Source organism: Aphidius gifuensis, linkage group LG1, assembly GCF_014905175.1.
Source record: "Aphidius gifuensis isolate YNYX2018 linkage group LG1, ASM1490517v1, whole genome shotgun sequence".
NCBI lineage: Eukaryota > Metazoa > Arthropoda > Insecta > Hymenoptera > Braconidae > Aphidius > Aphidius gifuensis.
In genome coordinates this window covers 15,818,085-15,831,604 of record NC_057788.1, presented here as the reverse complement: position 1 = coordinate 15,831,604, position 13,520 = coordinate 15,818,085, and the positions used below count along the sequence as shown (strand labels likewise).

General features: G+C 27.2%; 1 protein-coding gene across 8 annotated transcripts in view; it reads left to right on the top strand.

Moving 5' to 3' along the window:
• LOC122849530 (voltage-dependent L-type calcium channel subunit beta-2) overlaps positions 1-12,538 on the top strand; it is a 34,968-nt gene extending 22,430 nt beyond the window's left edge. For 4 of the 8 annotated variants that reach the window (XM_044148269.1, XM_044148251.1, XM_044148278.1 and 1 more), the window contains 8 exons: positions 612-728; positions 803-922; positions 1,037-1,247; positions 1,544-1,641; positions 1,797-1,802; positions 2,115-2,417; positions 2,529-2,904; positions 12,176-12,538. In XM_044148269.1, coding sequence (XP_044004204.1) covers positions 612-728; positions 803-922; positions 1,037-1,247; positions 1,544-1,641; positions 1,797-1,802; positions 2,115-2,417; positions 2,529-2,904; positions 12,176-12,429 — 1,485 coding nt within the window. In that variant the 3' untranslated portion in view covers positions 12,430-12,538. The remainder of the gene's footprint in view (positions 1-611; positions 729-802; positions 923-1,036; positions 1,248-1,543; positions 1,642-1,796; positions 1,803-2,114; positions 2,418-2,528; positions 2,905-12,175) is intronic. The other 4 variants (XM_044148260.1, XM_044148305.1, XM_044148296.1 and 1 more) reach the window with 2 other exon arrangements.
• Positions 12,539-13,520: the final 982 nt, after the last annotated feature.

Sequence of the window (13,520 nt, the reverse complement as noted above, 5' to 3'; positions counted from 1 at the left end):
AGAAATAAATTTCCAATAATAAACCTCGCTTGACCCCGTGTCTATCTGCATAAATAACGCTGTCGATAAGCTTGAAATTACATAAATATTTTACCAATCGGGCGGCCATATTATGTATCATTTATTTACTAGATTATATAGTAAAATTTACTTGAAAATAGAGTAAGCACTACTACGCTCACGACGAAAATTTACTGTACTAAACAAGGCGCGGCCCGTGTAGGAGAACACAACATGGCCAAGCCTTGGCCGATGCTTGTAAAACATCCGCCAATCATTGGCAAGCATTAATGCGCCATTAATGCGCCAGACCTGGAGCGTTACGTTAATTTAATATCGGCTGCCATGAATATTCAAGTCTAGTCATCGACATCTTACATAATATTTTTTTCAAATTTTGTTCATTTATATATAATGTTGAAGAATAATGTTCATTTACATATACTATATATGCTTGTATTTTTATTTTTATTATTAAGCTCCATCATAAATTTATATTTTTTGTTTATTATAATGATTCATTGGATAATCAAAAAATTTGGATTTTGATCAAATGTTTGCAGTATTGTCAGTAACTCGAGTATAATTAAAATTAATTTTTTTTTTTTAAGGGATCAGCAGATTCAAATTACTCGCAACCGAGCTCAGATTTATCACTGGACGAAGAAAAAGAAAGTCTGAGACGAGAAAAAGAACGACAAGCAATTAGTCAATTGGAAAAAGCAAGGGTAACATATTTTTTTATTTCTTCGTTTTAATGTTTTTTAAATTTATTAATATGAAATTTGTTAATACTTTTCAGACTAAACCCGTCGCATTTGCTGTAAGAACAAACGTTTGTTATGACGGATCTGCCGATGATGATTCGCCAGTACATGGATCAGCTGTTAGCTTTGAAGTTCGAGACTATCTTCATATTAAGGTATACCGTTTTGTTTATTCATTTATTTATATTATAATTAAATTTATTTGAAAAAAACAACCGTATGATAAATAAAATTTTATTATTATAAAATAATTTAAATTGCATTAATAGGAAAAATATGATAACAATTGGTGGATCGGCAGGCTCGTGAAAGAGGGCTCGGACGTTGGTTTCATACCATCGCCCGTTAAACTGGAGGCACTCCGTGTACAAGCCAGTGCAGTACGTAGCACTAAAGGCTTGTACTCGGCACGTGGTGGTTCATCTTCAAATCTTGGTGATGGTGGTATGCCATCACGTGGATCAACGCCACCAACTCCAGGTCAGTCATCATTGACACTGCTCTCGTGAAAATAATTTCTCTGATATAATTTTAGTTCATTGAATATTTCTCTGAATTAATAAAACTCAGAGAAAAACGTAACAAAAACAAAATAAAATAGGAGATATATGAAATTGATTAAAAATAATTAATAAACAGCCAAAATATATCTAATATGAATCAGTCTAGTAGATCAAAGAAATTATTTTTATTAGATTTTTAACAAATATAAAAAAAATTCGACAATAACTAAAAACGATATTTTATAAATGAAAAATAATATTTTCTAATTTAAGGTGACGAAAGCGATAGTGTGAGCAACGTCCGACCTGGCAGATCGACCCTTGCGACACCACCAGCAAAAGAAAAACGAAAAAATTTTTTCAAAAAGCCGGTAAAAATTGTGAACACTTCTTTTTTTTTTATTCCATACCTAAATCCATCTAATTAATTTCATATTTGCACATTTTTTTTCATGCTTTTTGCTTTATATCGCTGATTAATATGCAATTTTTTCTTTCAACCTTTGCTTCATCGTGATCATCGCAGTCCTACGTAAGTATAAAACATCAATTCCTTGATGCTAGTATTTTTATTTGTAATTTCATTTTTTTTTTATACTTATATTTACTCATGAAAACATGAAATTTCATTTTCGATTTAGAGATATCATTATAATTTAGTTTATTATAGATATATTTATAAATATATAAAGACAAAATTTAGATATATTATTGATGAATCAATTGGAAATAAACACAAAAACCCCAGTGAAAATATTTCTCCGGAATAACAAAGAGTAATTCGGAAAGGTATTTTCACTAAGGAAGGCAATGGAACAATAAATCAATAAATATATTATTATAGGAAACTGCAACGCCATACGATGTTGTACCATCAATGAGACCAGTTGTACTTGTTGGACCATCATTAAAGGGTTATGAAGTTACTGATATGATGCAAAAAGCGCTATTTGATTATTTAAAGCACAAATTTGAAGGAAGAATAATTATAACCAGGGTAATGGCTGACATATCGCTTGCCAAAAAATCATTGCTTAATAATCCGACCAAAAGAGCAATCATGGAACGTTCAACAAGCAGAGGTAATTGTCTTGCAGAAGTACAAGCAGAAATTGAAAGAATATTTGAACTTGCAAGAACACTACAGGTAAATTATTATATAGTATAAATTTTTCATTACTGATTAATTGATTTATTAAATAATTAAATAATATTAACAATAACAATAATTCAAAAAATATATGTATTCAATATTTAGCTTGTTGTATTGGATTGTGATACAATAAATCATCCATCACAATTGGCTAAAACAAGTTTAGCACCAACAATTGTTTATTTAAAAATATCATCACCAAAAGTATTACAAAGACTGATTAAGTCACGTGGTAAATCACAAACACGTCATTTGAATGTACAAATGGTTGCTGCTGAAAAATTAGCACAATGTCCACCAGAAATGTTTGATGTTATACTTGATGAAAATCAACTTGATGAAGCTTGTGAGCATGTTGCTGAATATCTTGAAGCATATTGGAGAGCAACACATCCACCAGTTGTAACACCAGTACCACGAGCTATAACAGCAGCACCAGATTCAACAACAAATGATGCATTGGCACCACGTGCACCCTCAGGTATATTAATCAATAATTATATCAGTATTTTACTTTATTATTACTTATATTATTTAATTCTTTTTTTTTCTTTTTTATTTCAATTTTAATTTCTATATAAATCTATCTTCTTCTCAACAGCATTGCCGACAATATTATTCTATTATTTTCTTTCTTTAAATATTATTTAAAAATTTTTAAAATTTAATATATCTTTCGTGTCAATCTATTAGTTACAATGACACTGAGATTCATTACACGATTTTCGATTTCATCTTCATAATATACTCAACTTTTTCTTTTTTTACCTACTTAAAAACTTAGTTACATATCATTAACTTATTATTATTATTTTTTTCATTAACTGTATGCATATTGTTCAAATAATTTTCTTCTTCATATTATTCTCAATTGGAATTTCATTATTATTAAGTAGTCATTATTATGACTTTTACTAGGGTCATAAATCAAAAAATAATCCACCTATTTTTCGTTCTTTATCTACAAATTTAATTTTTTTTAGTTTTTAATGTCTATTTTATTAATTATTAAAAATTTTTATTATTGAAATTTTATATTTATACGTGAATTTTTTTTCTCTTCAATATGTATTTAATGAGTTTAATATGAAAATTATTATTTCCACTGAATTTAATATTACGTAATTGATCGATCGAAAATCGTTGAATCTCTTGACATGCTCTCCGGCGTCTTGAAAAACAAAATAAGAATAAATGAAAAAAAATATATATATTTATACATATATTAAAGAATAATCTTGACCTGTTTATTTAATTATTTATTTATTATACTTTTATTAATGTTTTTTATAATATTAACAATATTATATTAATTTTTTTTTTATATTTACAAAAACAATATAATATATAATATAATCAAGTGATTTGAGGGTATAGTGCAGTCTCACTTTTTTTTCTCTCTCTCTCTCTCTCTCTCTCTCTCTCTATCTCTATTTTTTCAGCTGCAATGTATGGATCTACGCACTTGTACCCACAACAGGAATTATAATGAAGCTCTTCTCGTGTATTCGCGTTAGTTATTTTATCTTTTTTTCTTCTTGCTCTTTGTATTATCATTATCATTACACTATATATTTGACACTTTTTGAAGCAATCAGTTATCTCAACGCTTATTCTGATAACTCCGCATTGACTATGCTTTTTCCTATATTTCTCTGTCTCACTTGATATTACTCTGAAATTAGCCTGGCCGGAGAAAATCTGAACTAAGATAGTTATAGAAAAATGTGAAAAAAGAGAGATTAATATACAGTAAAAGACAGATTAATCTGGAATAATCTCAGAAAAAAATTTGAGAAAAAAAAATTCATCAAGGTTTTTGTTAAAATTCATATATTTAGAAAAAAATAATGAAAATATTTTTCCCTGTAAAAATCGGATAACTCAAAATTACCATTTAAAAAGATGTATTTTATGTGTCTTCTTTTCAAATTCATCTGTTTAAATTTTGAGTTAATACACCTAGTCATTTTTAAAAACAGAAACTTGGAATAAATAAGAAGTTTCCCTGTTGGGATTCGAACCCGAGTCTTTTTGCTTTCCTGGACAACTGACTTATAGTCTTCTAGACCACAAGGCATGTCCAACGCCGGTTTTAGAGTGTTGTGGAGAAGAGAATGTCCTATCTATTTTACATTATAAGAAATGCAATGCCAACCCCAAAAAAATTGTTTTTTTTTTTCTAATCGATTATAAAACGTTATTTTTACTATATTTGACCTTATTTTATAATAAAAAAATGTTTATTGACTTCTTTTATTTAAGTTTATTTATCCAAAATATCATTTACTATAAATTAATATAAAAATTATTTTGAAATTTAATGTTGGCCAACTTGAGTATAGAGTGAGACTGGCAGAAGAGAATCATGACAATTACGTGGCTGTGTGACCATACACGGAAACCTTCCACTTACTTATTAGGTTTTCGCGCATGCGCTGAATGATCCTAGTCACTTTCGTCTGTCAGTTTTACTCTATGTTTAAACTATGCCGACAATAATACGTCAAAATTCTTATTTTTACGGAGGCTAGGAGCCATAGGCTCAGCCGCAGTATTGAATTCATCGGCGAAAAAAAAAAAAGCTCATAACTTACACTGCGAGAAATTTTAACTAAAAATTAAAATCATGGTTGAATAGAAATTACTATAGTACTTTGTAATTTTTGTTTTAATTCTGGGACTGGCCGCGAGAGTCGGAATTCTACAATAAAATTATGTAAAATGTGTAAAATGTCAAAAAATTGTTGGGTTACTTCAAGCCTCTATACATCGTTATCTATTGCAGATGGACATGGGGCTGAGTGAAGTTTATTATTGAAAATTCAATTCTAAACAATTTATAAAGCATTACTTTTTTTGATTAATCTCTTAGATTATGAGTTATGAGTTAATTAAAATAAAGACATACATGTTTTGTGAAAACAATAAAAATTATTATATGGTTGAATAAAAAATACTGCACAATTTAATAAATATTCTTATATATATAATAAAAATTATCATGTACACATATAAAAGTTAGCATAGACTTAAATATTTTTTACTATACAGCTTTGTAAAAATTCTGTTTGTGGGGCGAAATAACACAAAGATGGCCGACCGATTGAACAAATGATTGAACTGTCATGTAATTTCAAGCATTTCTACAGCCTTATCTGTTGAAGCTAGGTATGGGGTTAAGCGAGGTTTATTGTTGGTTATTTATTTCTAAACAATTTATCAAGAATAACTTTTTCTATTTAACAATTAGTTTTCGAGTTTTGAGCGTGTAAACAGAAAAGAAAAAATGTTGCCGGGAATTGATTGCTATTCTCCGTGAATCTAGCACAAACTGCCCAACTTAACACAAAAAATGTCCAACTTTTAAATAAAATTTGTAATAAAATTTAGTAAATTCTAAAACCGGTAGTGGGTAAATTCTCAGTCTGCTAGATTTTACTTGTGAGTGTCGTGAATTTAGTCATTTTTTTAAACAGAAATTACAATAAAATTGTGTAAATTTTATGGCTTAGTAGTGTATATAGTCAATGGCCAGATTTTTTACATAATTTTATTGTAAAAATTATCTATCAATATACGAATAATTCTTATAAATGACGGGGGAACGCAGTTTTTACTATTTATTTTGTAATTTTTTCTTTTACGTTTGTAATTCTTAGTTAATATTTCTCTCAGTGTACTTAAGACAGTATGTCAAAATATTGAAAAAAAAATCCCTCTCACAGATTTTGATCAAAGTAGGCCCATTTTTTTAATGAAATAAAGATCTATTTTAACAAATTTTTTTTGTAATTTTCTACCACGATTTGACCGAGATAATTAGGGTCAAAATTGACAACAATTTAACACTTTAACACACAAGCATAGGAAGCATCGGCACGTTTTCACTTCTATTGAAAAAACGCTCTCACAGAAAACCTTTATTTTACTACAGCTTATACTTCTTTTAATTACAAAAATAATAAAAAAAAAATCATCGATTTCTACCACGAATTTTAAAAGTTATTAATTAGTTAAGACGAAAATTTAGGGTCAAAAACAGTCAAAAAGTACCAGGCGAAGCATTGAAAATCTGCTGAAGTAGTATTGGCGTGTGTAAATACGAGGCGCCCTCACTCATACTTCTAAAGACGCGTCAGTAAAGTATACAAATTTTAGACATTAGAGGGCACTTTTTATTTTTTTAGGCTATGGTTACAAGGGTGCCTCTTTGAACCCAAAGAATTATCCTACACTGAGAGAAATTTTAACTAAAAATTACAAACGTATAAGAAAAAATTACGAAGCGAATAGTAAAAACTGCGTTCCTCTGATTATTTGTAAGAATTATTCGTATATTGATAGATAATTTTTACAATAAAGTTATGTAAAAAATCTGGCCATTGACTATATACAATACTAAGCCATAAAAATTACATAATTTTATTGTAATTTTTCTTTAAAAAAAATGACTAAATTCACGATACTCACAAGTAAATTCTAGCAGACTGAGAATTTACGCACTACCGGTTTTAGAATTTACTATATTTTATTATAAATTTTATTTAAAAGTTGGACATTTTTTGTGCAAAGTTCGGCAGTTTGTGCTAGATTCACGGAGAACGGCAATCAATTCCCGGCAACATTTTTCCTTTTCTGTTTACACGCTCAAAACTCGAAAACTAATTGATAAATAGAAAAAATTCATTCTTGATAAATTGTTTAGAAATAAATTACCAACAATAAACCTCGCTTAACCCCATACCTAGCTTCAACAGATAAGGCTCTAGAAATGCTTGAAATTACATGACAATTCAATCATTTGTTCAATCAGTCGGCCATCTTTGTATTATTTCGTCCCACAACCAGAATTTTTACAAAGCGATATAGTAAAAAATTTTTATATGTGTACATGATAAATTTTATTATATATATTAGAATATTTATTAAATTGTTCAGTATTTTTTATTCGAACTTATAATATTTTTTATCGTTTCCACAAAACATGTACATATGTGCTTTATTTTAATTAACTCATAAGTCATTATCTAGTGGATTAATCGAAAAAAGTAATTCTTTATAAATTGTTTAGAATTGAATTCTTAATAATTAACTCCACTCAACCCCATGTCTATCTGCAATAGATAACGATGTACAGAGACTTGAAGTAACATAACAATTTTTTGACATTGTGTGATATTTTACATAATTTTATTGTAGAATATCATCTCTCGCGGCCAATCCCAGAAATAAAACAAAAATTACAAAGCAGTATAGTAATTTCTATTCAACATGGGTTTTAATTTTTAGTTAAAATTTCTCTCAGTGTACCTTGGGATTTACATACTGCCTTAAAGTGTCAACTTTATTAATTAATTAAAAAAAAACCACCTACCAAAAAATTATAAAAAAATTAGGGATTGTGTATTGTTATATAAATAATCTACTGTCAAAATTTCAAAAACTTCTCTGTATTTGTACTTCGTGTTGGACATGCCTTAATTTTACCAAGATTCAACAAGTTAACAGTGACGTCCCATCTTAATGAGTTTAATAAAAAATGTCTGAATAATAATTTCGAATTGTAATTTTGAATTACCTGGTTGTTACGCAAGGAAATATAGTAAATTTAATATCAAGTACAATATAAGATGACATGGTTGAGAGTGTGAAGTTTGTTATGAGTCAAAGAGGCGAAAAATATTGAGCACAAAGGAGTGACATGTGAATGTTATGTCCACTAAGGCAAAGCTTGACCTCCACCATGTCATCGAGGTATTTGAAATTTTCCTCGGACGATGAGGAGAAAAGCTTGATTAAATGCTGCTGAGATAGAAAATAATTTTTATAATTCATATTCAAATAGGTGAATTTTAACGGAAAATATGAGATACATGGTTAATTGCTCTCAAAAAGTATCGAACTAATTTTTTTTTAGAGCAATATGTTTTTTTCCCCAACCAACTTTTTCATATACTCATATACTTTAGCATTTGATACTTTCATTTTTTAAATTTAATTTTTCTCATTTAATCACAATCATTTGACAGTTTTATTTCGACTTATTTTATCATCGTTTTTTTTTTACTCATGTCCCACACGAAAAAAATATATGAAATTTTTATAAAAATTATATATAATCACTTTATAAAATTCTTATATATAAATTTTATATAAAATTAGGCCAAAAATGGTATAAAATTTTTATATAATTTGCATAAGGTGTATTGTATAAAAGCTTATATATACTATATATATAAATTATATATAATTGTTGTATATAACTTTTATATTATTTTTATATTTATTTTATAAAAAAAAATATATACAATTTTTATAAAAAATTTTTACCGTATTTCGAATGTCAAAATGTTTGTTACAAACAATGATTGTTTAAATAATTAAATAATTGAAAAAAAAATATTCATGTTATTTGTATAGATAACCATACAGAATTAATTAGCTTTTTTTAATTTTTCCTAAAGTAGAACTGGGGTCTACCGGATGACAGTCGGATAAGCTAACCATTGCGCCACGGGGTTGTACATGAGATAATGAATTCATTTCTGGTTCATGAGAACTTTGAGAATGTATTTTATTTTTTTTATTGAAAGTAAATTATAAAAGAGTAACTGAAATAACTTAACTATTTTCTTATTAATCAAATATCTCTATAAATGAAAAAATAATATTTCAATCATTGCATTCTCAAAGTTCTCATGAACCAGAAATGAATTCATTATCTCATGTACAACCCCGTGGCGCAATCCGACTGTCATCCGGTAGACCCCAGTTCGATCCCCGCTCAGTGACATTTTTAGATTTAGGAAAAATTAAAAAAAGCTAATTAATTCTGTATGGTTATCTATACATTAACATGAATATTTTTTTTTCAATTATTTAATTATTTAAACAATCATTGTTTGTAACAAACATTTTGACAATCGAAATACGGTAAAAATTTTTTATATAAATTGTATATTTTTTTTTATAAAATAAATATAAAAATAATATAAAAGTTATATACAACAATTATATATAATTTATATATATAGTATATATAAGCTTTTATACAATACACCTTATGCAAATTATATAAAAATTTTATACCATTTTTGGCCCAATTTTATATAAAATTTATATATAAGAATTTTATAAAGTGATTATATATAATTTTTATAAAAATTTCATATGTTTTTTTCGTGTGGGGTGTTATCTTACATATTTGTTAAAAAATATTTTATTTCTGCAGCTTTAACGCACACGATTCATTTATGAATATTGAATAAAATAAAATAAATAAATGAAAAATATATAATGACGATTAAACAATGAAATTTACGAAAGAGAATAATTGATCAATTAATCGACTCTTTTTTTATTCATTCTCCAGTTTATAGTAAGATAAAAAATTTGAAAAAAAAAATAAATAAAATGTAGCAAAATAGAAAGAGGAAAAAAAAAACAAAAAATTGATGGTTATTATTCTTTATATTTCGCTGTTTCGTTAAGCCATGGACCCGGTAGCTGCCACGGGGATCATCCGAAAAGCTGCAAGACTCAGCCTTAAATCATAATATCCACTGGGACCAATCACCGAGTTATTCATTTAAAAAAAAAAATAAAAAAACAAAAAAATCTATATTGCACAATACATAAATATTGTGCTCATATGAAAAATCAATTTCACATCCCCGTTTTCTTGGTGGCCCACTTTGGAAATACTATAACAATTAGTACTTTTACCCTTTATTTAAAAAGTTTAATTGTACAAAAAACAAAAAACAAAAAAAAAAAAAAAAAATAGAAAAAGAAACAAAAAAATAGAAAACATATAGTTGACCAGAGAAATAAGGGAATCGAAATAAATATTTTTCATGAATTATAAAAATAATGAAAATCGCGAGCGTCCTTTGACAAGGTCGCGTAGTAAGTACGATAGTTTTTTTCTTCAACAGCATGATACGAAAACCATCATGTTTTATCGGATTCATTTAGTTTTTATTCGTGATAAAAATATAAATACAGTTATAATAATAATCATAATAATAATAATTCGAATCATTTTATATCATGTCCTTATCGAGTAGTTATCCAAAATAATTAATAATTATCCAGTCACATATACATTTGAATAAAAGTGTGAAAAATCGTTCAGCTTTATTATAAGAGTTATACAGCCTTCGGTTATTGCGTGGTTATTTTTTTTTTTTTTCAATGAAAAAAAAAAAAATAATAATATTTTCTTTTCTTTTATGTCCGATAATATTTTTATGAATTTTCTCTATTTTCATTTCACTCTTAACTATACTAACAATTTTTTAAAATAATTTATATTAATTTTTTTGCAAATCGCACGTGCTTGATGATAACAATATCATTGCTCTGCTTTATTATTTGTCAATAATATGTTTTTTTTTTAACTACACATCAAGCAGGTTTATACATCACCTGAGAAACAGGAAGAGCTTGCATATTGCGCATGAAATAATATATGGAAAAAGGGTTCATTTGATAATTAATTTTGAACAAAAAAATATTTTCAATTTACGGATGAACGGCTATTTTGAAATATACTGCCATATGAGATTTTTTTTATTTATATCGACAGATCATAAAATTTCTTATAAATTTTTCAGGTAATTTTTCAAATCAAATCAACTAAAGTTGATAATTTACAATGATTATCATTGTATTGTTTTATGTTTCAATAAATTTTACAATTTTTGTCGTGAGAATACTTTTTTTTATATTACCAAAATATTTTTTTCATCTAGATTGAAAGCTTTCAAATATAAAAAACTTCAAAAAATAATAGTTTTTTATTTCAGTAATCTGGAGAAATATTTCAACTTGATTAACAAAAATTTAGTGCAGGTCTATAAAGATCCAAAAAATACATTTTTAGCTTTTTTTTATAAAGACTGTCGGAATTGTAAAGACGCTTCTTTTGGATCTGATTAAAAGTGTTTCCGTTAATTATTTTCGTAACTATGATGCCTTTTTTCTTTTGGATCATTATAATCCGATAGGTAAGTGACCTTGTAGGTCCACCACGTAAAAAAAAAAAAAATATTCAGTTGATTTTGGCACTTCATTTTATTTTTGGAATTTCAGTATATGGGCCGTTCATCCTTAAAAAAATTTTTAATTATTTATCAATGCTCAATTATTTTAAATTGACATTTACATCCGCCCTTTTTCCAAAAATTCCACTATTTAATAAGAAAAATATACCAGCAAAAAATAAATATAAAAAAATTGTGTTATGTGAAAGTTTTGTAAATTTTTAATTGATTTTATTCATTTTATTACATATGTATTAGTATTATACGTAATTAGCGGCGTAGTGGTTGTGTAGTTCAATCGAGTGCCATATGCAGCGCTCGAAGCGAAAACGAAAAAGAAGCGTCGAGTAAAGCTGAGAGCAATGCAGATGGCATGAGAGAACTACACCAATGCGCCACGAGTTACGTAATTTACTATATACAACGGTGTTACGACGAATCAGGCAAAACACGAAACGCCGAACAGTGTTGACATTTCTCCAATACGTAACAAGTGCAAAATGTTTTTTCTGAGGACCAATCACATGGCGTGAGCGAAGCTCTTAAAAAAAATATTTTGTACTATGTAGTTGCGTATATTGACATTGTTCAGCGTTGTGTATTTTAGTCGAATTCGTAACACTGTTGTTGTTGTATATATATATATATATTTATATAAATATAATACAAATTAAATAAAAAATGATGATAATTGATTGACAGGGACTGGATCATTCGGCGATCGTACCCACAGTTCAAGAAGATCAAGAATGGAGAGAATTGATCGTGAAAGAGAAAGAGAACGTGATCGTGAAAGAGACAGAGAACGTGATCGTGAACGAGACAGAGATCGAGAACGTGATCGTGATCGTGATTATGGCACTGAGGAAGATTCATATCTGAGAAGTGGTGTTGATTATGGCAGTGTATCAAGACGTCGACAGCCACAAGATTCAAGAGCACTAAATGCCATTTAGGAGCTGGAGCCCCGGGGTTTATCGCTCGGACGATGTCCCCATCTCAAAACAACCGCCCTGTAGTTATTTTAATAATAAAAAAAAAAATAAAAAAAAGTAAAAAAAAAAATTATCTCACAATGAAATATTTCGCCTTCCTTTTTATTCAGAAAAAAAAAAAATAATAATATATATAAATAAATAAAAGAATAAAAACAACAATCGCATTATAAACAACATTATAGTCAATTTACTAATTGTACTGTCATTAATTTCATCAATCGATTGTCAACAATCAATCGACTCGGAAAAAAACAAAATAATAATAATCCTTCAAGTCGATTTTCCTATATCGACAAATTTGTATAATAACAAATAAAATTTTCTTCTATCCGAAGACCGACCAATATATTGTATTTCATTATAGATCTTATTCGTCACCAAACATTTTTATTTATTCTCAATTTTTTTTTTTTTTTATTCCACTACATACATTAATAATTGACAGCTATAATTAAATGAATTTTGTAAACAAATTAATAATAAGAATTATAACTAAAAAAATGAAATATTTCGTTGGAAAAAAAAAAAATTACATTTTTTGATTAAACAGCTAAAGTGTTTTAATATTAAGATAATTGTATCAAGTCGAAATATTTAACGATCGTTATTGTTTAGATGTTTTTAATACTTATTTGTACATCGTTTCCTCGACTGACCAATTTCAGAAATTTATTTAATTGTTGTTCGTTTTTTTATTGTTCTTTGAAATTTTAATTAATCATCTAATCTAATGAAAATAAATGAACAAATTAAGAACAAATGCTAAACTTTTTATTATAAATAGAGAATAAAAATTAACAATATATTTAAAAAAATAATAATAAATACAACTGGCAGTCAAATGAAAATTTTTGAAGGATAATATATTTTATCAAAAGTATAATACCTTTAATCTAAAAAAACAACTTGAAAATGAAAATAAAAAGTTAAATTGAAAATTTAAATAAATTTGTACTAAATAATAATTTATGAAACTTGGCGAGTGACAATTTACGAATCTGACTAGATTATCCAATAAAAATTTGAGAAAGTAATAATTCCAAATTCAT